At 43.0% G+C, this 25,340-nt stretch overlaps 1 protein-coding gene across 2 annotated transcripts in view; it reads left to right on the top strand.

The window, feature by feature from the left end:
* Positions 1-25,340, top strand: part of stab2 (stabilin 2) — a 57,573-nt gene that overhangs the window by 7,128 nt on the left and 25,105 nt on the right. For both annotated transcript variants that reach the window (XM_061912083.1, XM_061912082.1), the window contains exons 9-40: positions 63-190; positions 261-394; positions 2,742-2,821; positions 2,894-3,043; positions 3,111-3,254; positions 3,319-3,381; positions 3,474-3,590; positions 5,671-5,724; positions 5,804-5,884; positions 6,039-6,191; positions 6,277-6,339; positions 6,422-6,523; positions 6,642-6,728; positions 10,330-10,441; positions 10,515-10,695; positions 10,761-10,854; positions 13,461-13,619; positions 15,008-15,103; positions 15,174-15,266; positions 15,341-15,388; positions 15,455-15,588; positions 17,419-17,521; positions 17,654-17,731; positions 17,788-17,877; positions 17,953-18,060; positions 18,193-18,324; positions 21,982-22,113; positions 22,181-22,243; positions 22,318-22,416; positions 22,473-22,668; positions 22,747-22,842; positions 22,961-23,015. In XM_061912083.1, coding sequence (XP_061768067.1) covers positions 63-190; positions 261-394; positions 2,742-2,821; positions 2,894-3,043; positions 3,111-3,254; positions 3,319-3,381; positions 3,474-3,590; positions 5,671-5,724; positions 5,804-5,884; positions 6,039-6,191; positions 6,277-6,339; positions 6,422-6,523; positions 6,642-6,728; positions 10,330-10,441; positions 10,515-10,695; positions 10,761-10,854; positions 13,461-13,619; positions 15,008-15,103; positions 15,174-15,266; positions 15,341-15,388; positions 15,455-15,588; positions 17,419-17,521; positions 17,654-17,731; positions 17,788-17,877; positions 17,953-18,060; positions 18,193-18,324; positions 21,982-22,113; positions 22,181-22,243; positions 22,318-22,416; positions 22,473-22,668; positions 22,747-22,842; positions 22,961-23,015 — 3,425 coding nt within the window. The remainder of the gene's footprint in view (positions 1-62; positions 191-260; positions 395-2,741; positions 2,822-2,893; positions 3,044-3,110; positions 3,255-3,318; positions 3,382-3,473; positions 3,591-5,670; positions 5,725-5,803; positions 5,885-6,038; positions 6,192-6,276; positions 6,340-6,421; positions 6,524-6,641; positions 6,729-10,329; positions 10,442-10,514; positions 10,696-10,760; positions 10,855-13,460; positions 13,620-15,007; positions 15,104-15,173; positions 15,267-15,340; positions 15,389-15,454; positions 15,589-17,418; positions 17,522-17,653; positions 17,732-17,787; positions 17,878-17,952; positions 18,061-18,192; positions 18,325-21,981; positions 22,114-22,180; positions 22,244-22,317; positions 22,417-22,472; positions 22,669-22,746; positions 22,843-22,960; positions 23,016-25,340) is intronic.

Genomic DNA, 25,340 nt, shown 5'->3' with positions numbered 1-25,340 from the left:
GCGAAAAAGTGGGACATGATCAAGAACAGGAAGTGACTTCTTAAATGGAATGTTTGTTTTAGTCTCACTGCGAGTGTCTTCCCGGCTTTGACAAGTCGGCGGATGGCGGTTGTCACCTGGCGGATTCGTGCACGCCCGATTCATGCCACAAGAACGCCAACTGCACCACGGTGAAACCAGGACGAGTCCAGTCAGTCGCCTTTTTGGTTCACAGTTAACTCATTTGGCGTTGGTCCGGATGCTGAGCAACTTTCTTTCAGGTGCACTTGTCTCCAAGGTTACCATGGCGATGGCAAAGTCTGCTACGGTAACATAATGCAACGTCTCTACGAGCTCAACACGGAACCGGGCGGCCAGTGGAGTGGTCAGCTGACCAACGCCATCACACTCTTTGGTACGATGATGACATGATCTTAAAGGCCTACTGAAATGAGACTTTCTTATTTAAACGGGGATAGCAGCTCCATTCTGTGTGTCATACTTCATCATTTCGCGACATAGCCATTTTTTGATGAAAGGATCTAGTAGAGAACATCCATGATAAAGTTTGCAACTTTTGGTCGCTAAAAAAAAGCCTTGCCTGTACCGGAAGTAGCAGACGATGTGCGCGTGATGTCACGAGTTGTGGAGCTCCTCACATCCGCACATTGTTTACAATCATGGCCACCAGCAGCGAGAGCGATTCGGACCGAGAAAGCGACGATTTCCCCATTCATTTGAGCGAGGATGAAACATTCGTGAGTCAAGGACTAGGAAAAAAAAAAAAAAAACTAGCCGGCAGTGCAATTCAGATGTTATTAGACAAATTTACTAGGATAATTCTGGAAAATCCCTTATCTGCTTATTGTGTTACTAGTGTTTTAGCGTTTTAGTGAAAGTCGGAGGGCTGTTGCCACAGGTGTGGTGACCGCCGGTGTCTCTGAGGGAAGCCACGTTTCTCGACGAGGCGAAGCGAAGGCAGCCCTTGGGGCCGGGCTGCGTTTTTTTTTCTTCCCTCCTCCACGGTGGAAGCATCTCACGTTCGGGGGCGGCCGGTCGGAGGAGGCAAGAGAGTCCGCAGCTGTCTCTTTGACAGGTGCAGGAGGAACGACGCAAGCTCTCCGCTCAAGAGCCGACTTATTACCACCATTTTCTCACCAAAACCTGCCGGTTGACATGTGGTAGGGAACCATGTTCACTTGACCGCTCTGTTCCATAGTAAAGCTTCGCCGTCATCTTTCGGGAATGTAAACAAGGAAACACCGGCTGTGTTTGTGTTGCTAAAGGCGGCCGCAATACACCGCTTCCCACCTACATCTTTCTTCTTTGACTTCTCCATTATTAATTGAACAAATTGCAAAAGATTCAGCAACACAGATGTCCAGAATACTGTGTAATTATGCGATTAAAGCAGACGACTTATAGCTGGGACCAGGGCTGGAACAAAATGTCTGCAACAATCCGTGATGTCACGCGCACGCGTAATCATACGCGTCATCATACCACGACGTTTTCAACAGGATACTTCGCGCGAAATTTAAAATTGCAATTTAGTAAACTAAAAGGCCGTATTGGCATGTGGGTTTGTAACCACGCAGTCTGATAGTTTATATATCAATGATGAAATATTAACATTGCAACACATGACAATACGGCCGCTTTAGTTTACTAAATTGCAATTTTAAATTTCCCGCGAGTTTCTTGTTGAAAACGTTGCGGAATGATGACGCGTACGCGTGACATCACGGACTGTCAGGAGATATTAGCAGCTGCACCACACACGGCTAAAAGTCGTCTGCTTTAATCGCATAATTACACAGTATTCTGGACATCTGTGTTGCTGGATCTTTTGCAATTTGTTCAATTAATAATGGAGACTATAAAGAAGAATGCTGTGGGTGGAAAGCGGTGGATTGCAGCTGTCTTTAGCAACGAGACACAGCCGGTGTTTCTTTGTTTGTTGTGAAGTGGAGCGGTCAAACAAAAATGTTTTCTCTACGTCAACCAGCATGTTTTTGGATGGGGAAATTGTGATGTATATCTTACCGGAGACATCAATGGATTATTCGTCATACAGCAGCAGCTGTCATGTCAAAAAAAGGCAGCTGTGAGCTTGGCTCCTCGACTTCTCTCTGAGACACTGCGTGTTCACCGCAGCCATCCGACCTCGAGGTATGTCTTTACAATCTTTAAAATCTCACTAAATCTTTATTAAAACAATAAGCAGATAAGGAATCTTCCAGAATTATCTTAGTAAATGTGTCCAATTACATCTGAAACGCTCACACTGCCGCCGCCCGGAGCCGTCGCTTTTTCTTTTTTTTTCCTTGTCCTTCACTATCAATATCCTAATTCACGAATCTTTCATCCTCGTTCAAATTAATGGGGAAATTGTCGCTTTCTCGGTCCGAATTGCTCTTACTGCTGGTGGCTCCCATTATAAACAATGTGAGGATGTGAGGAGCTCCACAACCCGTGACGTCACACGCACATCGTCTGCTACTTCCGGTACAGGCAGGGCTTTTCTATTAGCGACCAAAAGTTGCAAACTTTATCGTGGATGTTCTCTACGAAATCCTTTCAGCAAAAATATGGCAATATCGCGAAATGAGGAAGTATGACACATAGAATGGACCTGTTATCCCCGTTTAAGTAAGCGAATCTCATTTCAGTCGGCCTTTAACGTGACAACAGAACATCCTCACTGTTGGACAGCATCCTGGCGACAAAGTCTAACGTTTCACGCTGATGCTTCTGACCAGGTTCTGTGTCATGGCCCCTGCAGAACTTGGGTCCTTTCACGCTTTTCGTTCCAATCAATAGAGGTTTCAGAGGAATGTCGGTGAGGATTTCTCTTTAGTCCTTTTTGTTTGCGGCAACGTCGACTTTGTGTTTAAGTACGTGTTGTGTGCAGCTGCGGGCTTTGACTGTCAACTCCTCCAAAGCCAAGTACCTGTGTAAGATGCACCTGGTTGCCGGGGTGATGACGTCTGACACGCTTCAAAAAAACGACGTCTTCTATACGCTGACGGGGAAGTCGGCGGAAAGCGACACATCTGACAGGGTGGGACTTGAGCAAGCCGTGAGTGGAAGAACTTGCCAGGAAGTCTCTCACCGTCCTTCTTCTACAGGACTCGCAGACTACCATCCGAATCCATGGCAGCAGGAAGAGGGGTGTGGTCCTCCAGTCGGACCTAGTCGCCTCCAATGGTATAATCCACATCCTCAACAAGCTGATGGACAGTGTCGCTCCGACAGTGGAGAGCGATGTTAAGGTGAGTCACTTCCTGTCAACACAGTCCAAGTTGGAGACGGAAACCTGTGTTTGTGTGTCTTTAGGAGAACTTAATCAAGATTGTGTCCGACTACGGCAAGTTTGGGACATTCAGTTCTTTACTGGAGGTAAGTCCGAATCCAAGGTTTTATGCAACACCAAGGCAGGATGCAATGTCAGTGTTGGGTTCATCTGTTTTTTTTTGTCTTTGTGACCTCAGACCGTCGACCTGGCTTCCATCCTGGACGCCCCAGGTCAGGTGACGGTCTTTGCCCCTGTCAGCTCGGCCTTTGAAGACATGTTGGATGGTCACCTGGAATACCTGCGCAGCGTTGCGGTGAGCTGATGGCGTCATTTGACCTGTTTTAAGATCTACAAAACCCTAAACCAGTGAAGTTGGCACGTTGTATAATTTGTAAATAAAAACAGAATGCAATTATTTGCTAATCATTTTCAACTTATATTCAATTAAATAGACTGCAAAGACAAGATATTTAATGTTCGAACTGGGAAAATTCCATTTTTTTTTTGCAAATAATCATTAACTTAGAATTTAAAGGCAGCAACACATTGCAAAAAGCTGGCACAGGGGCATTTTTTACCACTGTGTTACATGGCCTTTCCTTTTAACAACACTCAGTTAATGTTTGGGAACTGAGGAGACACATTTTTGAAGCTTTTCAGGTGGAATTATTTTCCATTCTTGCTAATGTACAACTTAAGACAGTGATAAATGATAAATGGTCCCCAACCATCGGGCCACGGCCTGGTACCGGGCCGCAGAAGAATTTTTTATTCATTTTTATTTAAAAAAAAAAAATATATATATATATATATATATATATATATAAAAAAAAAAACATTATTAAATCAACATAAAAAACACAATATACACTTAAAATTAGTGCACCAACCACAAAAACCTCCTTTTTTCATGACAAAGAAAAAAAAAAAAAAAAAAAGGATCCCCCCCCCCCGCCAGTTTTCCGAGACTCTGTATTTAGTTAGCGCAGGCAGCATGAAGCAGGGCTTTTATTATGAAGATAGGAAATGTGCAGTCGGCCTTTAGAGTTTTGACGGAAGGTACGGCGCGAGAGTCTGTTGAAATAAAAAGTGTTTCTCGCCTTCCTCTCGGTCATATTTTCATAATAATGATCTTGCAGCAGCCAGCGTCATCTCACAAGACCCTCCGGTACCGTGAATGTCATTTAAGTGACGTCTTGGTGAAGATTGATGATCACTCATTTTTAGGTCTATTTTTTTTAAAAGCCTGGCTGGAGATGGACTGACACACCCCCCGCGGTCGACTGGTAGCTCGCGATCGACGTAATGGGCACCCCTGGTCTAAACAACCTTGTGCCAACATATCTCTCCGACCTCCTTCAGCCTTACTGCCCCATTCGATCCCTAAGATCATGTGATCAGCTGCTACTGACGGTCCCTGACACAAGGCTGAAGCTTAGAGGTGACAGCTTTCGCCGCTGCTGCTCCCAAGCTCTGGAACGACCTACCTCTGAGTGTTAGACTCCCCTTGTTTACCTGTATGTCATCTTTTTTGTAAGGGGCGCTGGAAGCCGGCAGACCCGTCAGCGATCCTGTTCTGTCTCCCTGTAATGTTTGTCTGATCTTGAATGGGATTGTGCTGAAAATTGTAATTTTCCTGAAGGAACTCTCCTGACGGAATGAATAAAGTACTATCTAATCCAATCTAATCTAGACAAGCCTCCTCTCTTCCTGTTTTTAAATTTCTCTTAAAAACATACTTTTATTCCTTGGCCTTTAACACTAAGTGATATCCATCCTGCAATGGCAGCCCATTATAAACCTGCTGTCAACCTGTTTTTATGTTTTATTTATTTATTTTCTATCATATTCTGTTTGTGTTGTGTTGTTTGCTCGGTCCTCGTATTATCTTTTACCTGTCTATTGTACAGCACTTTGCCCAGCCTTGTGGTAAATTTTAAATGTGCTTCATAGATAAAGTTGATTTGATTTGATTTGATTTGATTTGATGCTGGAGGTTCACATTATAAACAATGTGAGGATGTGAGGAGCTCTCACACCGGTGATGTCATCGTCTGCTACTTCCGGTACAGGCAAGGCTTTTTTATTAGCGACCAAAAGTTGCGAAATGTATCGTCGATGTTCTCTACTAAATCCTTTCAGCAAAAATATGGGAATATCGTGAAATGATCAAATATGACACATAGAATGGACCTGCTATCCCCGTTTGAATAAGAATATCTCATTTCAGTAGGCCTTGAATATTGTAGACAATTTAATTTGATTTCCGGTTAAGTAAACAAGCACTTATGTTACCGACTCTGAGGGGTTTTGACATAAACAGGTTCTGCTGTGGTAAAATGTCTTTGACTCTTGGAGAATGACATCTGCAGGGATCTTTGCTTCACTCTCAGGGCGCTACAAAGCGGTTGGAGCTTCTAAGGAATCACTTTGTGGCGTCCACGCAGGTAAGACTCCACCTGACAATCTTGCACTCTTTGATAATTGACCACGTGCATGAACAATGACTCGTGTTTGTCCCGCAAGTTGGATGTCTTCAACGCCGTGTCCGGCCCGCGACTTGTCACGATGGCCAATCAGGTGCTGAGCATCAACGTCACCCAAAACGTGAGTTTGGTTGCTTGTATTGATTATTGATCACTTATGGGAAAAAATCCAACTGTCAACTGATTTTGACATTTTCAATGGAAGCATCACTTCTTGCTGATTGTTGATGGCTGATTATCGACGTATGGACTGAGTTGCGTTGATGAATTGTCAGGGTCAGGTGTTGGTGAACACAGCGGCCGTGTTGGAAGCCGATGTGGAGGCGAAGAATGGTCGTCTGTACGTGATTGACACGGTTCTAACGCCGGCATCCATCCAGCCCCTGCTGCCTCAAAGGTGTGACGTCACGGAGACCAAGATCACCATGGTGACTTGCAACAAGACTTTTCTGTTGTGTGCTTCTGTGAAAGCTCCTGTTAGATATTTCCTTTTTCTCTGCGGCGTCGTTTCAGGGCAAATGTGTGAGCTGCTCCAAAGTCAAACTGTCACAGTGCTCGCCAGGCGGCGTCTACACGGTGAGACGTCTCACCCTGCTTTCACGCCGCTAATAGTAGCGCTCTTCTTCTTCATCTTTGTTTTTTCTCCGCGCTCGTTCAGGGCTACTCTGTCTTCGGCTGTATTTACACTCTCTCCTTTGATGGCTCGCCGTTGGGTTTCCCGGTGACCGGATGCTCGCCACGCTGCAATGTCACTGTCACGGTATACAGAGCTTCGTATTAGGGTGGCGTCTTCACAGTAGCAGCAACGATCCGTCTGCTGTAGTCACAGGAGGACAAACGATGCAGGAACGTATGTGGAATAACACAACCTGTTTCAGACTCCCGTCTGCTGTAAAGGCTTCTTCGGTCCGGACTGCAAGCCGTGTCCCGGAGGACACCAGGTGCCATGTTCAGGACATGGTCAGGTGAGACATTTTTGAAGATATTATTAGGTACTTGAAGGAAAACTGCACTTTGTCCCATTGTTCACAATCTCTTTAAGACAAGAACACACAAGTATTTCCCTGTAATGCGTTTTAAGCTACTTCAGCGTTTTTCAATCTTTTCTGAGCCGAGGCACATTTTTTTCATTGAAAAAATTCTGAGGCGGACCACCAGCAGAAAACATTAAAAAATGAAACTCAGCAGCAGATATTGACAATAAAAAGTCGTTCTCGCAATTGTTTGATGTGACTTCAAACCAGTGGTGTCGAACTCAAACACAGAGTGGGCCAACATTTTAAAGTGAACAAAGCCGCGGGCCAAGGTTCAACAAATTAACCTTTTAAAAGGAACCCGGACAACTTTTGCATTGAATATTCAATCAATCAATCAATCAATCAATGTTTATTTATATAGCCCCAAATCACAAATGTCTCAAAGGACTGCACAAACCATTACGACTACAACATCCTCGGAAGAACCCACAAAAGGGCAAGGAAAACTCACACCCAGTGGGCAGGGAGAATTCACATCCAGTGGGACGCCAGTGACAATGCTGACTATGAGAAACCTTGGAGAGGACCTCAGATGTGGGCGAGGGGGGTGGACAAGCAAGGCTTACATAACTTTATAGTGACATGCAAAATCCAGTTTCAAATAATAATAATAATAATAAAATATCAATAATTATTTCTCAGTTTGCTACACTGATTTGCTTTAACACTGAATATGGAACAAGCAACGCTTATATAACTTAATAGTGCAAAATCAACCTTCAAAAAACAAACGAAAAAAACATTAAAGTCATATTAAATACAATACGGCGTGGCGCAGTGGGAGAGTGGCCGTGCGCAACCCGAGGGTCCCTGGTTCAATCCCCACCTAGTACCAACTTCGTCACGTCCGTTGTGTCCTGAGCAAGACACTTCACCCTTGCTCCTGATGGGTGCTGGTTGGCGCCTTGCATGGCAGCTCCCTCCATCAGTGTGTGAATGTGTGTGTGAATGTGGAAGTAGTGTCAAAGCGCTTTGAGTACCTTAAAGGTAAAAAAGCGCTATACAAGTACAACCCATTTATTTATTTATTTATTTAATTTTCATAAAAAAATAAATGCCTCTTTTCTATTTGCAGCCTTCTGAGGTAAAAATCAACATTAACTTTTTCCTCAGGCTAATAAATTTGAAAATAAATTGGGGGGCGGGGGGTTGTTGGTAGCGGGGGGTTTATATTGTAGCGTCCCGGAAGAGTTATTGCTGCAAGGGATTCTGGGTACCTGTTCTGTTGTGTTTATGTTGTGTTACGGTGCGGATGTTCTCCCGAAATGTGTTTGTCATTCTTTTTTGGTGTGGGTTCACAGTCTGGCGCATATTTGTAACAGTGTTAAAGTTGTTTATACGGTCTCCCTCAGTGTGACCTGTATGGCTGTTGACCAAGTATGCATTGCATTCACATACCTGTGTGTAGAAGCCGCATATATTATGTGACTGGGCCGGCACGCTGTTTGTATGGAAGAAATGCGGAAGTGACGACGGGTTGTAGAGGGCGCTAAAGGCAGTGCCTTTAAGGCACGCCCCCAATATTGTTGTCCGGGTGGAAATCGGGAGAATGTTTTCCGGGATGGATAGTGAAATTCGGAAGGGTTGGCAAGTATGAGTATTAGCGGTGAATGCTGTATAATACCGGCGGGCCAGCTCTAATGTTAATTTGATGTTGCCCGCGGGCCAGAGTTTGACACCCATGCTTTAAACCCTAACCGGGCATGCATCGCTATAGCTCTTGTCTCAAAGTACGGTCACGACTTGTCACATCACGCTGAGTTTTATGGTGTTTTCCTGTGTGTAGTGTTTTAGTTCTTGTCTTGCGCTCCTATTTTGTTGTTGATTGTCATGTCATGTATGGATGTACTTTGTGGACGCCGTCTGCTCCCCACACTGTCAGTCTTTTGCTGTCCTCCAGCTTTCTGTTTTTTGTTTACTTTGCAGCCAGTTCCGTTTTAGTTTTGCATAGCCATCCCTAAGCTTCTATGCCTTTCCTTAGCAGCACTCGCCATTTGTTTATTTTTGGTTTAAGCATTAGATACCTTTTTACATGCAAACCATTGTCGTCGTCCCCGACATCTAAGAAGAAATTAGCTACCGGATGCCACCTACTGATATGGAAGAGTATTACATGGTTACTCTGCCAAGCTCAAGACAGCACAGACACTCAACAACGGCACATTTGCGGATCATAATTACTGGTTTGCAAAAAATATTTTTAACCCAATTAGGTGAAATTACATAATCTCCCCCCGGCACACCAAACAATATCTCACAGTACACTAATGTGCCGCGGCACAGTGGTTGAAAAATACTGATCTAGTTAATGAAAAACTGCCAGTAAAAGGTCGGCGTCTAACACTGCTGGTACTGGGGATACCACATTTTTCTGTCACCTTTTGGGGTTATTCTTTTTGTTTTGGACCCCAGGCAAAGTTCAGATGAAAACCCTTTTGTTAGGGAAGATGCAACAGGAATAGTACAGCAGGAAAGTGCACAAAAAGTAACCATACACAGGAAGCACGGGGAACGCAATGGTGCGTTAAGGTATAAAACAAAATAAGCATATAAGGCATCCCTGATTGGCAATCAAGTCAAGTCATGTCAATTTTATTTATATAGCACGTTTACAACAACTTTTAAATTGAACCAAAGGGCTTTACAGGTGGGCTTCACGGTGGAAGAGGGGTTAGTGCGTCTGCCTCACAATACGAAGGTCCTGCAGTCCTGGGTTCAAATCCAGGCTCGGGATCTTTCTGTGTGGAGTTTGCATGTTCTCCCCGTGAATGCGTGGGTTCCCTCCGGGTACTCCGGCTTCCTCCCACCTCCAAAGACATGCACCTGGGGATAGGCCCCTCCCACCTCCAAAGACATGCACCTGGGGATAGGCCCCTCCCACCTCCAAAGACATGCACCTGGGGATAGGCCCCTCCCACCTCCAAAGACATGCACCTGGGGATAGGTTGATTGGCAACACTAAATGGTCCCTAGTGTGTGAATGTTGTCTGTCTATCTGTGTTGGCCCTGTGATGAGGTGGCGACTTGTCCAGGGTGTACCCCGCCTTCCGCCCGATTGTAGCTGAGATAGGCGCCAGCGCCCCCCGCGACCCCGAAAGGGAATAAGCGGTAGGAAATGGATGGATGGATGCTTTACAGGTTAAAAAAAAAAGCATAGAGCAACCGAAACAGAAACAAACTAAGAACATAAACAATGAATGAGCTGAACAAAATAGTGCAAAAAGCAGTACGGTAAAAGGGGTTGAATAAAAAGTTAAAAAAAATTGCTAAATAAAAAATCATAGTAATAAAAAGTGCGACAAATAGAAAAATAAAACTAAAGCGAAGGGGTGGGTGTTATGATCCGCTGCCCGGGTCATGTTATTTTTGTTATTATGTTCTGCTAACCTTTGCCTTAAGTTTCCTGGCTGCACTTCCTTGTTTGTTTTCGTCACCATGGTAACTTGATTTTTCACCTGCCCTGTTGAGCAGCACTGAGAAAGAAGGCTGCTGCCAAGTGAGGTGAGTAACGTGGACATGATTGTTTCAGTGCTTCGACGGCATGGAGGGAAACGGTACATGCAGCTGTCCGCCAAACCTCAGAGGCTCTCGTTGTCAGTTTTGCGCGGCCTTGAACAAATTTGGACCCGATTGTGACTCCAGTGAGTGGAGTTCCTCAGCAGCATCCTTCTTGCTCGTTGTCGGAGTGATGCCAGCTCAGGTGTGTTTGCGCAGCGTGTCCTTGCATCCACGGGCTGTGCGACAATCGACCCGACTCCGACGGACGCTGCAAGCCGGACTCGTGCCATTCGGGTTTCACGGGTCGCTTCTGCGAACGCAGGACGGCGCCGTGCGGAGCTCTGGTCCAATTCTGCCACGCCCACGCCGACTGCGACTTCAGCCAGGGCACCCCAAAGTAAGTGAGCCCAGTAGTTTTCTCCGTTACCCACAATGCAACAGCACTTATCTTTTGTGTCTTAGGTGTGTTTGTCGACCTGGATACCAAGGCGATGGAATCACTTGTGTGGAATCGGATCCGTGTGCTCCACCACTGCGAGGCGGTTGTAGTGAGAATGTAAGACGGGGGTTTGATTTGTATTGTTGGGGACGGCGTGGCGTGGGTGGAAGAGTGGCTGGGCCAGCAACCAGGGGGTTCCTGGTTCAATCCCCACCTTCTACCATCCTTGTCACGTCCGTTGTGTCCATGAGCAAGACACTTCACCCTTGTGTCCATGAGCAAGACATTTCACCCTTGTTGTGTCCGTTGTGTCCATGAGCAAGACACTTCACCCTTGCTCCTGATGGCTCGTGGTTAAAGCCTTGCATGTCAGCTCCCGCCATTAGTGTGTGAATGGGTGAATGTGGAAATAGTGTCAAAGCGCTTTGAGTTCCTTAAAGGCCTACTGAAAGCCACTACTAGCGACCACGCAGTCTGATAGTTTATATATCAATGATGAAATATTAACATTGCAACACATGCCAATACGGCCGCTTTAGTTTACTAAATTGCAATTTTAAATTTCCCGCGGAGTTTCTTGTTGAAAACTTCGCGGAATGATGACGTGTACGCGTGACGTCACGGACTGTCAGGAGCTATTAGCGCAGCACCACTTGCGGCTAAAAGTTGTCTCTTTTCATCGCGCAATTAAACAGTATTTTGGACATCTGTGTTGCTGAATATTTTGCAATTTGTTCAATTAATAATGGAGAAGTCACAGTAGAAAGATGGAGTTGGGAAGCTTTAGCCTTTAGCCACACAAACACACGGTGATTCCTTGTTTAAAATTCCCGGAGGTGAAACTTTACTATGGATCAGAGCGGTCAAGCGAACATGGATCCCGACCGAATGTCAACCAGCAGGTTTCGGTGAGAAAATTGTGGTAAAGAGTCGCTTATTACCGGAGATCAGCTGAGCTTGTGCCGTGCATAAAGCGGCCGTCGACTTCCCTGAGACACTGTGTGGCATCAACACACCCGTGGACACACACCTCCGACTATCAGGTACTATTAAACTCACTAAAACACTAGCAACACAATAGAAAGATAAGGGATTTCCCAGAATTATCCTAGTAAATGTGTCTAATAACATCTTAATCCGTCCCAATGCAATCCCGTCTTTTTTTTTGTACTTTATTTTTATTTTTTTTAATTTTCTAGTCCGTCGCTATCAATATCCTCAAACACGAATCTTTCATCCTCGCTCAAATTAATGGGGAAATTGTCGTTTACTCGGTCCGAATAGCTGTTTTTGTTGGAGGCTCCCATTAAAAACAATGTGAATATGTGAGGAGCCATCAACATGTGACGTCATCGTCTGCTACTTCCGGTAAAGGCAGGGCTTTTCTGTTCGCGACCAAAAGTTGCGAACTTTATCGTGGATGTTCTCTACTACATCAATTCAGCAAAAATATGGCAATATCGCGAAATGATGAAGTATGACACATAGAATGGACCTGCTATCCCCGTTTAAATAAGAACATCTCATTTCAGTAGAACTTCAAAGGCCTACTGAAAGCCACTACTACCCACCACGCAGTCTGATAGTTTATATATCAATGATGAAATATTAACATTGCAACACATGACAATACGGCCTTTTTAGTTTACTAAATTGCAATTTTAAATTTCCCGAGGAGTTTCTTGTTGAAAACGTCGCGGAATGATGACGTCACGGACTGTCAGGAAATATTAGCGCAGCACCATTTGCGGCTAAAAGTCGTCTCTTTTCATCGCCCAATTAGACAGTATTCTGGACATCTGTGTTGCTGAATCTTTTGCAATTTTTTTCAATTGATAATGGAGAAGTCAAAGTAGAAAGATGGAGTTGGGAAGCTTTAGGCTTAAGCCACACAAACACACGGTGATTCCTTGTTTAAAATTCCCGAAGGTGAAACTTTACTATGGATCAGAGCGGTCAAGCAAACATGGTTCCCGACCACTTGTCAACTGGCAGGTTTCGGTGAGAAAATTGTGGTAAAAAGTTGCCTCTTACCGGTGATCTGTGGAGTTTGCGCCGTCCTTGTATCTGCCGTGACTTCCCTCAGACACTGGCCTCAAGACACACGTGGACACACCCCTCCGACTATCAGGTACTATTTAATCTCACTAAAACACTAGCAACATAATAGAAAGATAAGGGATTTCCCAGAATTATCCTAGTAAATGTGTTTAAAAACATCTGAATCTGTCCCAATGCAATCGCCTTTTTTTTTTTTTCTAGTCCTTCGCTATCAATAACATCATTCACGAATCTTTCATCCTCGCTCAAATTAATGGGGAAATTGTCGTTTTCTCGGTCCGATTAGCTCTTGCTGCTGGAGGCTCCCATTAAAAACAATGTGAGGACGTGAGGAGCCCTCACACTTGTGACGTCATCGTCTGTTACTTCCGGTAAAGGCAAGGCTTTTTTATTAGCGACCAAAAGTTGCAAACTTTATCGCCGATGTTCTCTACTAAATCCTTTCAGCAAAAATATGGCAATATCGCGAAATGATCAAGTATGACACATAGAATGGAGCTGCTATCCCCGTTTAAATAAGAACATCTCATTTCAGTAGGCCTTTAAAAAAGCTAGAAAAGCACTATACAAGTACAACCCATTTACCATATTTAACGGTTCTCGTTAAAAACACAAATTCCTGTTTTTTGTTGTGTTGTACTCAGCTGTTGTGACCCCTGCAGGCCAGGTGTGTAAAGACGGGCCCGGCCACACGCTCCTGCCAGTGTCTGTCCGGATGGCAGGAAGATGAAGACGAGTGTCAGCCAATCAACAACTGTTATGCTGATGACCACGGTGGCTGTCACCCCAACGCCACCTGCGTCTATGTGGGACCTGGACAGGTAACCTTGGCGACGCATCATGGTTGTCGTTCAGGAAAAATCAAGGGAACATTATCAGCAGACCTATGTAAGCGTCAATATATACCTTGATGGTGCAGAAAAAAGACCATATGTTTTTTTAACCGATTTCCGAACTCTAAAACTCTAAAAGGGTCAATTTGGCGATTTAAACGCCTTTCAATTGTTCGCTGTGGAGCGATGACCTTTCACCCGTGACGTTACAACGGGAAGCAATCCGCCATTTTCTCAAACACATTACACACACAAGTCAAATCAGCTCTGTTATTTTCCGTTTTTTTGACTGTTTTCCGTACCTTGTAGACATCATGCCTCGTCGGTATGTTGTCGGAGGGTGTAACACGATCAGGGACGGTTTCAAGTTGTCTTACGTGGAGTGTGCATCGATTAGCACGGCATGCTAATTGATGCTAACATGCTATTTAGGCTAGCTGTATGTACATATTGCATCGTAATGCCTTGTTTGTAGCTATATTTGCATCCAGCCTTTCCCTCCACCTACATTTAATGCCAAACAAACACATACCAATCGACAAAAGTTGCACCAGTGTCAAAAGATGCCAAAGTCCCTTGTTTGTTCTGCACATTTTACCGACAATAGCGATGCTACGACAGAGATGTGTGGATATCCTGCGACACTCAAAGCAGATGCATTTCCAACGATAAAATCAACGAAATCACAGAAGTGAGTTTTGTTGATGTTATTGACTTATGTGTTAATCAGACATATTTGGTCACGGCATGACTGCCAGCTAATCGATGCTAACATGCTATTTAGGCTAGCTGTATGTACATTTGTAGCTATATTTGAATCCAGCCTTTCCCTCCACCCACATTTAATGCCAAACAAACACATACCAATCGTCGGATTTAAGTTGCTCCAGTGGTCAAAGGATGCAATCGTTGGTTAGAAGGCGATCGCCGAAAAGCTTCAATAGCTATAGCTATTGCTATTGAGCGAATAGCTTCAATAGCTGTTCGCTCAATAGCTTCAGTTTCTTCTTCCATTTTGTTTTCGCTATCCGCCTCCACACTCCAACCATCCGTTTCAATACACGCGTAATCTGTTGAATCGCTTAAGCCGCTGAAATCCGAGTCTGAATCCGAGCTAATGTCGCTTTATCTTTCTGTTCTATCCGCCATGTTTGTTTGTATTGGCGTCACGCAGTGACGTCACAGGAAAATGGACGGTGGATTTACAGATAGCGAAAATCAGGCACTTTAAAGCCTTTTTTCGGGATATTCCATGATGAGTAAAATTTTGAAAAAAACTTCGAAAAATAAAATTAACCACTGGGAACTGATTTTTATTGGTTTCAACCCTTCTGAAATTGTAATAATGTTCCCCTTTAAATGGTGTGATTTGTCAGAACAACTGCAAATGCAACGGCGGTTACCAAGGAAACGGTCGTGAGTGTGAAGTTGTCAATCAGTGTGTCACCCAGAGCGGCGGTTGTCACTTCCTGGTGAGTCCACTCAGGGCCAATGTTGATTTTGTTAGAGGTGCCACGTGACCTAGGTGGCCTTTGTCCTCAGGCCAGCTGCCAGCTGAGTTCATCCGAGTGGACATGCGTGTGTGATGAGGGCTACGCGGGTAACGGTCGCTTGTGTTACGGCAGCATTCAGCAGGTGACAGATTACAACGATAGCATGATTTGCGTGTTTGACCTTTGCACCCATTGTTGATCTCCGGCTGTTTCCAGGAACTGACGATGCTCCCGGAAGCTTCCGACTTCTCCAAGTTGATCAACGTGAGTGACTTGAAATCCTCCCAAGCTGAGGATAGACTCAGCCTGACACGTCTTTCTTTATGCCAGGAGGCGGGTCTAAGTCCTTCGCTCTCGGAGAACAACATTACCCTCTTGTTGCCTTCGTCCGATGCGGTTGCCAAAATGTCTCCCGAGGACAAAAAGTTCTGGATGGCGAAGGGAAACCTGCCAAGTCTCATCAGGTCTGTTCGATGAGTCTATTAGCTCAGTGGTTCTCAACCTTTTTCAGTGATGTACCCCCTGTGAAAATAGTTTTAATTTAAGTACCCCCTTATCAGAGCAAAGCATTTTTGGTTGAAAAAAAGAGATAAAGAGGTAAAATATAGCACTGTCATCAGTCTCTGATTTATTAAATTATATAACAGTGCAAAATATTGCTCATTTTTTTAGCCAACTTTTGCATTGAAGGGGGAATTGCAAACTTCCTGTTGATTTTAGCCGGGGAGTGTCAGTGTATGAAATATAGGTCTAACTGAGACCGACATTGAGGTTTCATGTTTCTACGACATTCCAACTGGAAGTTAGAGACAGTTTATTCTGTGTTTTTTTCCTAGGGGGCGCGAGAGCGCAATTTTGAGTTTAAGGGTTTGGTTTTTTGATTAGATCGCAATTTTCTTCAGTCCTGATGTGTGTGTCGAATTTGGTCAGTTTTGAAGCATGTTAAGGGGGTCAAATTACAGCTCAAAGAGGCGGCGGAATAATAATAAAGAAGAAGAAGAATAATAAAACCTTAGAAATTCCATGGGGTCCTCAGTCCCAAAGGGACATCGGTCCCTGATAAAGATTTCTACACATAGAAGTAATCATCAATTTAAAGTGCCCTCTTTGGGGATTGTAATAGAGATCCATCTGGATTCATGAATTTAATTCTAAACATTTCTTCACAAAAAAATCAATCTTTAACATCAATATTTATGTACACAAAAACTCTAGCTGTCAACCAGTGATAATTTTGTTGACGAAAAATTTTCGTCATAGTTATCGTCAACGACCTTTTTTTTCTGACTAAAACGAGACAATAACTAAATAAAAAATAATTTACGTGGATTAAGACGATGACGAGGTGTATTGACATTTTCGTTGACCAATAAAAACGAGATAAAAATGTCTGACAGAGACGAGATCCAATCGGAACTCATTTTGTTAAGAAGAGGCGGGAGGAGTTGGGAAGAGAACCAATCAGAGCGACGTGGTAAGGAAGTTACGTAGAGGTAGTTTGCGTTTGAGACTGACCCGGGAATGTGCTGCAGAAGACAACATGGCAACGCCGGGGAGGAAGAGGAGAGAGGACATATGGGGACATTTTACATTTGACGTCAAAGATAACAAGAGGCAGTGTAAGAAATGCAGTGCGAGGATTACAGGGACAAACACAACAAACTTGAAGCGACATTTACAGTCCAATCAGCCCGAAATCCACACCCAGGTCAGCATTTTCCACAACATACAACTCACTCCACGTTATCTCGTTTATTACACGGCTTACTCCTGAAATACTACATTTGAGACATGATTTTCATCAAAATACGACTTGTATCGGTGATTTTCCGGCTGTTTTGCTTTGACTTTCAGAAATTGAAGGGAAAGTTTACATATTAGTCGGCTAAATCTACTGTAGTTTTCGTCAACTATAATCTTATGATATTTCGTCAACTAAAACTAGACTAAAACTGAAACAATTTAAATAACAAAATTATGACTAAAACTAAATTACCTTTTAGTCAAAAGACTGTGACTAAAACTAAATCAAATTTTGCTGTCAAAATTAACACTGCTGTCAACACTGAATATTGCATTGTTGCATTTCTTTTCACTGTTTAATGAAGTATTATTCAATAAATATATTTATAAAGGATTTTTGAATTTTTGCTATTTATAATTTTGTTTTTTTTAATCCCACGTACCCCTTGGCATACCTTCAAGTACCCCCAGGGGTACGCGTCCCCTCATTTGAGAACCACTGTCATAGGGTTTCCTCTCTGTTAGTGACTTGATTGACTTGTCGCTCGCAGACATCACATGATTGCCGGCGTTCATCCACTTAACAGCCTCAGCAGCATTTCCTCCATCACCACGCTTCTCAACACACCACTTCCTGTTTCAACGAGCCAGGAGGTGAGTCGCAAGTGTTAACGTTTACGAATTTCCCGACAAAAATGTAGTTGGTCGTGCGACCAGAATTCTTTGAAAGAAGTGATGATTTAGGAAATGATTGTTCGTCTGATCAAGTAACGCTTTTTTCGTCAGATGACGTCTGTGGGCGGAGCTGTCATCACCACACCTGACCTGGCTGCGACCAATGGGATCATTCACGTGCTTAACAAGGTATTGTTAATGTTCCGTCTGAACTGAACGTCAGCTTAATGACATTTTTCTTGCAGGTTCTGCTTCCAGACAGGAAGCTGAGCGAAGGCCTTCTGGCGACGTTACGACAGCGATTGGAACTTTCGCTCTTCACGTCCTATCTAATCGTACGAACTTGACAGCCTTTGGTCTTTGATACGCTGTGGGTTCAACTCAAGTTGTGTTGTCGTTTTTCTGTGCAGGAATACAATCTGATAGACGAGATAGAGCAGGCCGGAGAGTTCACAATCTTCGCCCCTACCGACGCCGCCATCAAAGAGTACCTTGGCAAAATGGCTGCCATGGCACTGGTACGTAAAAGTCCTGTTCATGAAAAACTTGACCAAGTTCTCGAGAAGCATGCTTCTGAATTATGTGTTGTGTATTATTTATTTTAACACTTTAACCATTAAATTGTTTATTATTTCTAACGCTGTCTACAGGACATCAATATGACTCGTTACCACTTGGTGGCGTCGGACCGTCTGCTGAAGACCGACCTGCAGGTTGGCGGCTACAAACAAACCATGCTTGGATTCCGCTTCCAGCTGGGCTTCTTCCCTCGAGACGGAAAGGTCAGTCTTACCTATCGCCATGGCAACGCTAGCCATGTGTCACAGAGCTACTGCTTAGCCTTTCACACATCCCACTGAAGTCAAATGACTTGCCAACTAACTTGGGAGATTGTATTAGCGAGGTCTGTTAACGTTAAATTTGTTCATTATTAATTTTTTGATCTTCAGAACATCCTTTGTGGTTCAAAACCGTCTATATTTTACAAAAGCACTGATGCTGCTTAAGTAGCCAGTGTCAAGCTTGGTCAAAAATGGGACTCAGATGCAGAGTAGAAAATAGCGGGATGGGAAAAAATCGATTCGAATACGAACCGCTATTCTGGAGTTGTGCGATTCAGAATCGATTCTCTTTTTTTTTTTTTTATTCGATTTTTTTATTTTATTTTTTATTTTTTTTATCAATCCAACAAAACAATACACAGCAATACCATAACAATGCAACCCAATTCCAAAACCAAACCTGACCCAGCAACACTCAGAACTATAATAAACAGAGCAATTGAGAGGAGACACAAACACCACACAGAACAAACCAAAAGTAGTCAAACGAAAATGAATATTATCAACAACAGTATCAATATTAGTTATAATTTCAGCATAGCAGTGATTAAAAATCCCTCAACTACATTAAAATTAGACATTTATAAAAATAAAAAAAAATAAAAATAGTGTCACAGTGGCTTACACAAGCTTGACAACACACTGTGTCCAATATTTTCACAAAGATAAAATAAATCATATTTTTGGTTCGTTTAATAGTTAAAACACATTTACATTATTGCAATCAGTTGATAAAACATTGTCCTTTACAATTATAAAATCTTTTTAAAAATAATAATCTACTACTCTGCTAGCATGTTAGCAGACTGGGGTAGATCCTGCTGAAATCCTATGTATTGAATGAATACAGAATCGTTTTGAATCGGAAAAATACCGTTTTTGAATCGAGAATCGCGTTGAATCGAAAAAATCGAATCGAATCGCGTCCCCAAGAATCGATATTGAATCGAGTCGTGGGACACCAAAATATTCGCAGCCCTAGTAGAGAACAATCTGGCAGGCTTTTATTTTGAAAGTTTCTTTTCACCTGCCAGCTCCTTCTGATCAAAATCATCGATAACTTGTTTATAGAAGTCTTCCTTATCTTTCTTCAGTTTTGAAAGTCTCTCCGTCTCGATGGAGATCTTCCTTTATTACCTCCTCCAGCACATATCACTTCACTCATTTCACTTCTTCTGCAGCCGAATAGTCGCAAAAAAGATTACTAGTGCCCTCTACCACCAGGAGGTGGGAGTCAATTAATTACTCATATTCGACAGACGCAGCTACGGTATTGTGACGGTCTTAAGCCGTCGTCTTGTGGGTTCCCAGGACCACCAAGAAAGGACATGGCTCGAGCAGTTTGACTTTGTTTTTAAAAAAAAAACTCAGTCCAGGTCGCTCTTCCGCTCCTCCTCTCCGCTCGCTCACCGTCTCCTCGCCGCCAGCTTGGGCTGGGCTCCAGTGTCCCCTGCCTGTCTGTCAGACCGTCGGCTCCACAGGTATATCAATAAAACATAGATTTTATATTTAGATTCAGGTTTATTGGTCCCCGTTGGGGAAATTAATTTTCACTGCCGTACATTTAAACATACAGACATTACACATCACAAAACAAAAATAACAAAAATACATCATACATGACCAACACATTTACAGGCTTTATCAGACGGGTCGGCCGGGCCTGCTGTTAAGGGCGGCTATAGCTGCAGGGATAAGGCTTTTCCTGAGGCGGAGCCTCCGGAATTTGATGGTTCTGTACCTGCGCCCTGATGGTAGTGGGATTATGTATTTGTGTAGTGGGTGACTAATATCCTGGACTATTGTGTTTGCCAGTCGAATGATGGACCTGTGGTTTAAATCTGAAATGTTGTGTGTGGGTAGGCCGATGATTTTAGCTGCTATGTTTGTAATGCATGTGAGTTTGGTCGCAAGTTTGGTTACAGAAAGCATGGTGAAAAAATATGTGGAACAGTACAGAAGGATGGGTTGACCAATGCTTTGGCAGAGTAATAACAGGATATGAGGTGCAACGTATAGTCTTTTAAGTTTTCCGATGGCTGACAGACTTTGTTGACTTCTTTTTTGAATGTCCGTGGTGTGCTGATCAAAGGTAAGTTTATTGTCCAAAGTTACGCCCAGGTATTTAAAAGTGTCAACTGTTTTAACTGTTTGTGTATTTAGCTGCTTACAGTTCTTTTTAGCATACCGGTATTCAATAGCTTGGACCTTAAATCCTACTGAATAGCTCTTAATCTTCTTCCCTTTATGCGATTTCAAATTCCCAAATTGAAATCAGCCTCCTCCATTTTGAAAATGATGACAGGGGAAGTGTCACTCGTGACGTCACGAGTTTGACCCGGCGGTAATACTAAGCATGTGCTAATTATTTCGGGAAGCGAGTTTGACCCAGCAGTAATTCAAGGCAGGCGCATACTATATGCCCTGCGGCAATTCAAGGAAGTACGGTCATTTTATTTTGTTTTTCATTTCAAATGTTCTTTCTTGCTGTGCTGTCTTAAAAGCCTACTGAAATGATATTTTTTTATTTAAAAGGGGATAGCAGGTCCATTTTATGTGTCATACTTGATCATTTCGCAATATTGCCATATTTTTGCTGAAAGGATTTAGTAGAGAACATCCACGATAAAGTTCGCAACTTTCGGTGCTAAGAGAAAAGCCCTGCCTCTACCGGAAGTTGCAGACGATGACGTCACATGTTGATGGCTCCTCACATATTCACATTGATTTTAATGGGAGCCTCCAACAAAAAGTGCTATTCGGACCGAGAAAACGACAATTTCCCCACTAATTTGATCGAGGATGAAAGATTTTTGTTTGAGGATATTGATAGCGCCAGACTAGAAAAAAAAAACGCGATTGCATTGGGACGGATTTCGATGTTTTTAGACACATTTACTAGGATAATTCTGGGAAATCCCTTATCTTTCTATTGTGTTGCTAGTGTTTTAGTGAGTTAAACAGTACCTGATAGTCGGAGGGGTGTGTCCACGGGTGTGTTGACGCCAGTGTCTCAGGGGAGTCGACGGCAGCTGCATGGACGGCACAAGCTCAGCTTTTCTCCGGTAAGAAGCGACTTTTTAACCACAATTTTCTCACCGAAACCTGCGGGTTGACATTCCATCGGGATCCATGTTTGCTTGATCCATAGTAAAGTTTCACCTCCAGGAATTTTAAACAAGGAATCACCGTGTGTTTGTGTGACTAAAGGCTAAAGCTTCCCAACTCCATCTTTCTACTTTGACTTCTCCAATATTAATTCAACAAATTGCAAAAGATTCAGCAACACACATCTCCAAAAAACTGTGTTATTATGCGGTTGAAGCAGACGACTTTTAGCTGTGTGTGTGTGCGTAGCGCTCATACTTCCTAAAAACCTGTGACGTCTTGCGTACACGTCATCATTACACAACGTTTTCAAGAAGAAACTCCCGGGAAATTTAAAATTGCAATTTAGTAAACTAAAAAGGCTGTATTGACATGTGTTGCAATGTTAATATTTCATCATTGATGTATAAACTATCAGACTGCGTGGTCGCTAGTAGTGGCTTTCAGTAGGCCTTTAATGTGAAGGACAAATAAATGTACTTCCTGCAGCTGTTTGTCAACGAGGCTCCCATCAACACATCAAACATCCTGAGCGGGACTAAAGGAGTCGTTCACATCCTCTCGGCGGTTCTGACAGTCGAGCGGAACCGCTGCGACGAAATCCAACAGCTCAAAGTGAAGGTAAAGCCGTCACTTTGACAACATTTGTCTTATGAAGGCCTGAGATGTTCTGGTGTGTTCTGTGTAGGGTTCCTGTGTGGACTGTCTCTTCCCACGCGGGGACGTTTGTCCGTCTGACAGCACTCCAGACGTGAGCCTCGGATGTTTGGACTTTTGTCACGGCACCAAGCGGACTTTGAAGTTTGCCAACATGTTGTGTTGCAGACAAAGTCCAAGAGGAAGAAGTGCATGTTCGCACGCTCCTTCGAGGGCGAGCGACTGCTCACCATCGGTTGTCGTGCCACGTGCTTAAAAACGCAAATCGTAAGTCCTGCCTCAAGTTGGGTTCTGCAAGCAGTTGCTGACTTGCGGTGTTTCAGGAGCACGCGTGTTGCGAAGGATTTTACGGCCCGCACTGCGAGGCCTGTCCTGGAGTCAAAGGTCAACCCTGCTTGGGTAATGGCGTTTGTTCGGACGGAATCAACGGAACCGGACTGTGTCGCTGCAACGAAGGCTTTTTGGGAACGGCTTGTGAGATGTGCCAAAGCGGGATATACGGCATCCACTGCGACCAGGGTGACTCTGACACGGACGGAGACGACGCAAACCACCGCATACGACAACAATGTGACGACAACGTGTTTTCTTCCGCAGTCTGCCGCTGTCTAAATGGCCGCTGTAACGACGGGCCTAAGGGCGATGGGACGTGTGAGTGCGACCCCGGCTGGCGGGGTGTTCTCTGTGCCGAAGGTAGGAAATCAATTTGCAAAATGAAGTTGCAATAAGTAATGATACTGTTTTCAAAGTAAAAACTTGATGTTTGTAAAAAAAAAAAAAAAAAAAAATCCAACATGTTTTATGATTTCAGAGATTTTGTCCACAGAAGAGCTTTGTGGTTCCGTCTTGTGTCACACCAGTGCCAAGTGAGTCCACATTCTCGTGTTAAAAAAGGACAAGGAAGGACCTCATGTAACGACACACACTCTAATATACTCTGTAACACTAAGACACTGTCACAAACACTTTAATGAGATTTTCTTATTTAACCTTCCTCTTGTGTTAGCTTTCTGTTACCATCTCTTATGTTAACGGGTCGGTTTTGACCCATGTTTTAAATCAGCTGTAAAATACACTAAAAACAATTATCTATCATCCAATTTGTTTCTCATCTCTACCTTGTTAGGCTTCCTTATCCTTGAAAATATTGGTTTTAATATTTTTGGTTTGGGCCATTGGGCCTCATTTTGTCAGTATACCCCTCGATTTCAATTTTTAAAAATGGTAAAACGAACCTCATATGAATAAAAAAAGGTTGTTGTGTTACCTAACTATTACTAAGGGGTATTAGAACACATCTCTTAAATAAATGTGTTTTGTTTATTTTTTCATTTTAAGAATTTTAACTATAGTAACATCTATGGTGTTACGGGTCAATTTCGACCCATATATATTTACTTCAAGAAAAAGGCTAAAAAGTATTTTTTTCAGCAACAGAAATCCAACATCAAACAAACAACCAATCAAGCGAATGAAACCAAGAGAAATAGATTACTAGTTCCAAAACTGATAAAAAAACAAAATCAGAGTGGCAAAAAGTGACACTTTTAGTGTCCGTCTTTTGTTTGTTTTTGTACAGGATAACAAGGTAAAATGAGAATCCACTAAAGCTCACATGATTGGGAGAGGAGCTGGCTGTCAGTGTGTTCAGTTTTGGCTCTTATCATTGCTTTATCATCTTATTTTTATAACCGGGTCGAAACCGACCCTAACAACCCCAAGGGCGTAATTTCTACCAGAGCATTTTATAATTTAGTGAAAAAAATTTAAATGTTTTATTTTGTTGACAAAGAGGTTCCTGACCAAGTCAAAAAGCTTTGATGCAAAAAAAGAAATGTATGTGGTGTTTTTATGCATTTAAAAACTAAAACGGGTCGGTGCCGACCCTAACACAAGACGAAGGTTAAACGGGGATAGCAGGTCCATTCTATGTGTCATACTTGATCATTTCGCGATATTGCCATATTTTTGCTGAAAGGATTTAGTAGAGAACATCCACGATAAAGTTCGCCACTTTTGGTCGCTAATAAAAAGCCTTGCCGTTACCAGAAGTATGTGCGCATGACATCACCGGTGTGAGGGCTCCTCACATCCTCCCATTGTTTATAATGTGAGCCACCAGCAGTAAGAGCAATTCGGACCGAGAAAGCGACAATTGCCCCATTAATTTGAGCGAGGATGAAAGATTCGTGGATGAGGATATTGATAGTGAAGGACTAGAAAAATAAAATAAAAAAATAAAAAGCGGCAGCAGTGTGAGCGTTTCAGATGTAATTAGACACATTTACTAGGATAATTTGGCTTATTGTTTTAATAGTGTTTTAGTGAGATTGTAAAGACATACCTCAAAGGCTGCAGTGAACACGCCAGTGTCTCAGAGAAAAGCCCAGGAGCCAAGCTCACAGCAGCCTTTTTTGACAGCTACTACAGGAGGAGGCATAATCCACTGACGTCTCCGGTAAGATATATGTCACAATTTTCCCATCCAAAAACATGCTGTTTGACGTAGAGAAACATGTTCGTTTGACCGCTCTGTGTTAAAACGTCACAACAAACAAAGAAACACCGGCTGTGTTTCGGTGCTAAAGGCAGCTGCAATCCACCGCTTTCCACCAACAGCATTGTTCTTTATAGTCTCCATTATTAATTGAACAAATTGCAAAAGATCCAGCAACACAGATGTCCAAATTACTGTGTAATTATGCGATGAAAAGAGACGACTTTTAGCCGCAAGTGGTGCTGGGCTGATATGTCCCCTCCAACCAATAACGTCACAAACACACGTCATCATTCCAAACAGGTTTTATCCAGCCTAAGGGATGAGTTCGCATTAGCAATTATTTGTATCTTTGTCGATGATGCTACTAATACTCATGTTGAGAAAATGATCAAACTACATAAATAATATACATGATATAATTTTTTTGTCTTGATAGATTGAAAATTAACACCAATGAGTTGACTGACATTATCACATAATTTATTCAGAAAATATAAATAACGAGAAATAAAGTATGTATACTATTAACCGAAACAGGCACTTGTAAAAAAAAAAAAAACAACAACATTATGATTTGTACAATTTTAAAATGAGCTTGTTATATTTTTAAACAAAGACAAGCTGAACTTGTCTTTACTTTTAAAGGCCTACTGAAACCCACTACTAGCGACCACGCAGTCTGATAGTTTAT

This window comes from Nerophis ophidion, linkage group LG10 (genome assembly GCF_033978795.1).
Source record: "Nerophis ophidion isolate RoL-2023_Sa linkage group LG10, RoL_Noph_v1.0, whole genome shotgun sequence".
Taxonomy (NCBI): Eukaryota; Metazoa; Chordata; class Actinopteri; order Syngnathiformes; family Syngnathidae; genus Nerophis; species Nerophis ophidion.
This window is presented reverse-complemented; position numbering and strand designations above follow the sequence as displayed.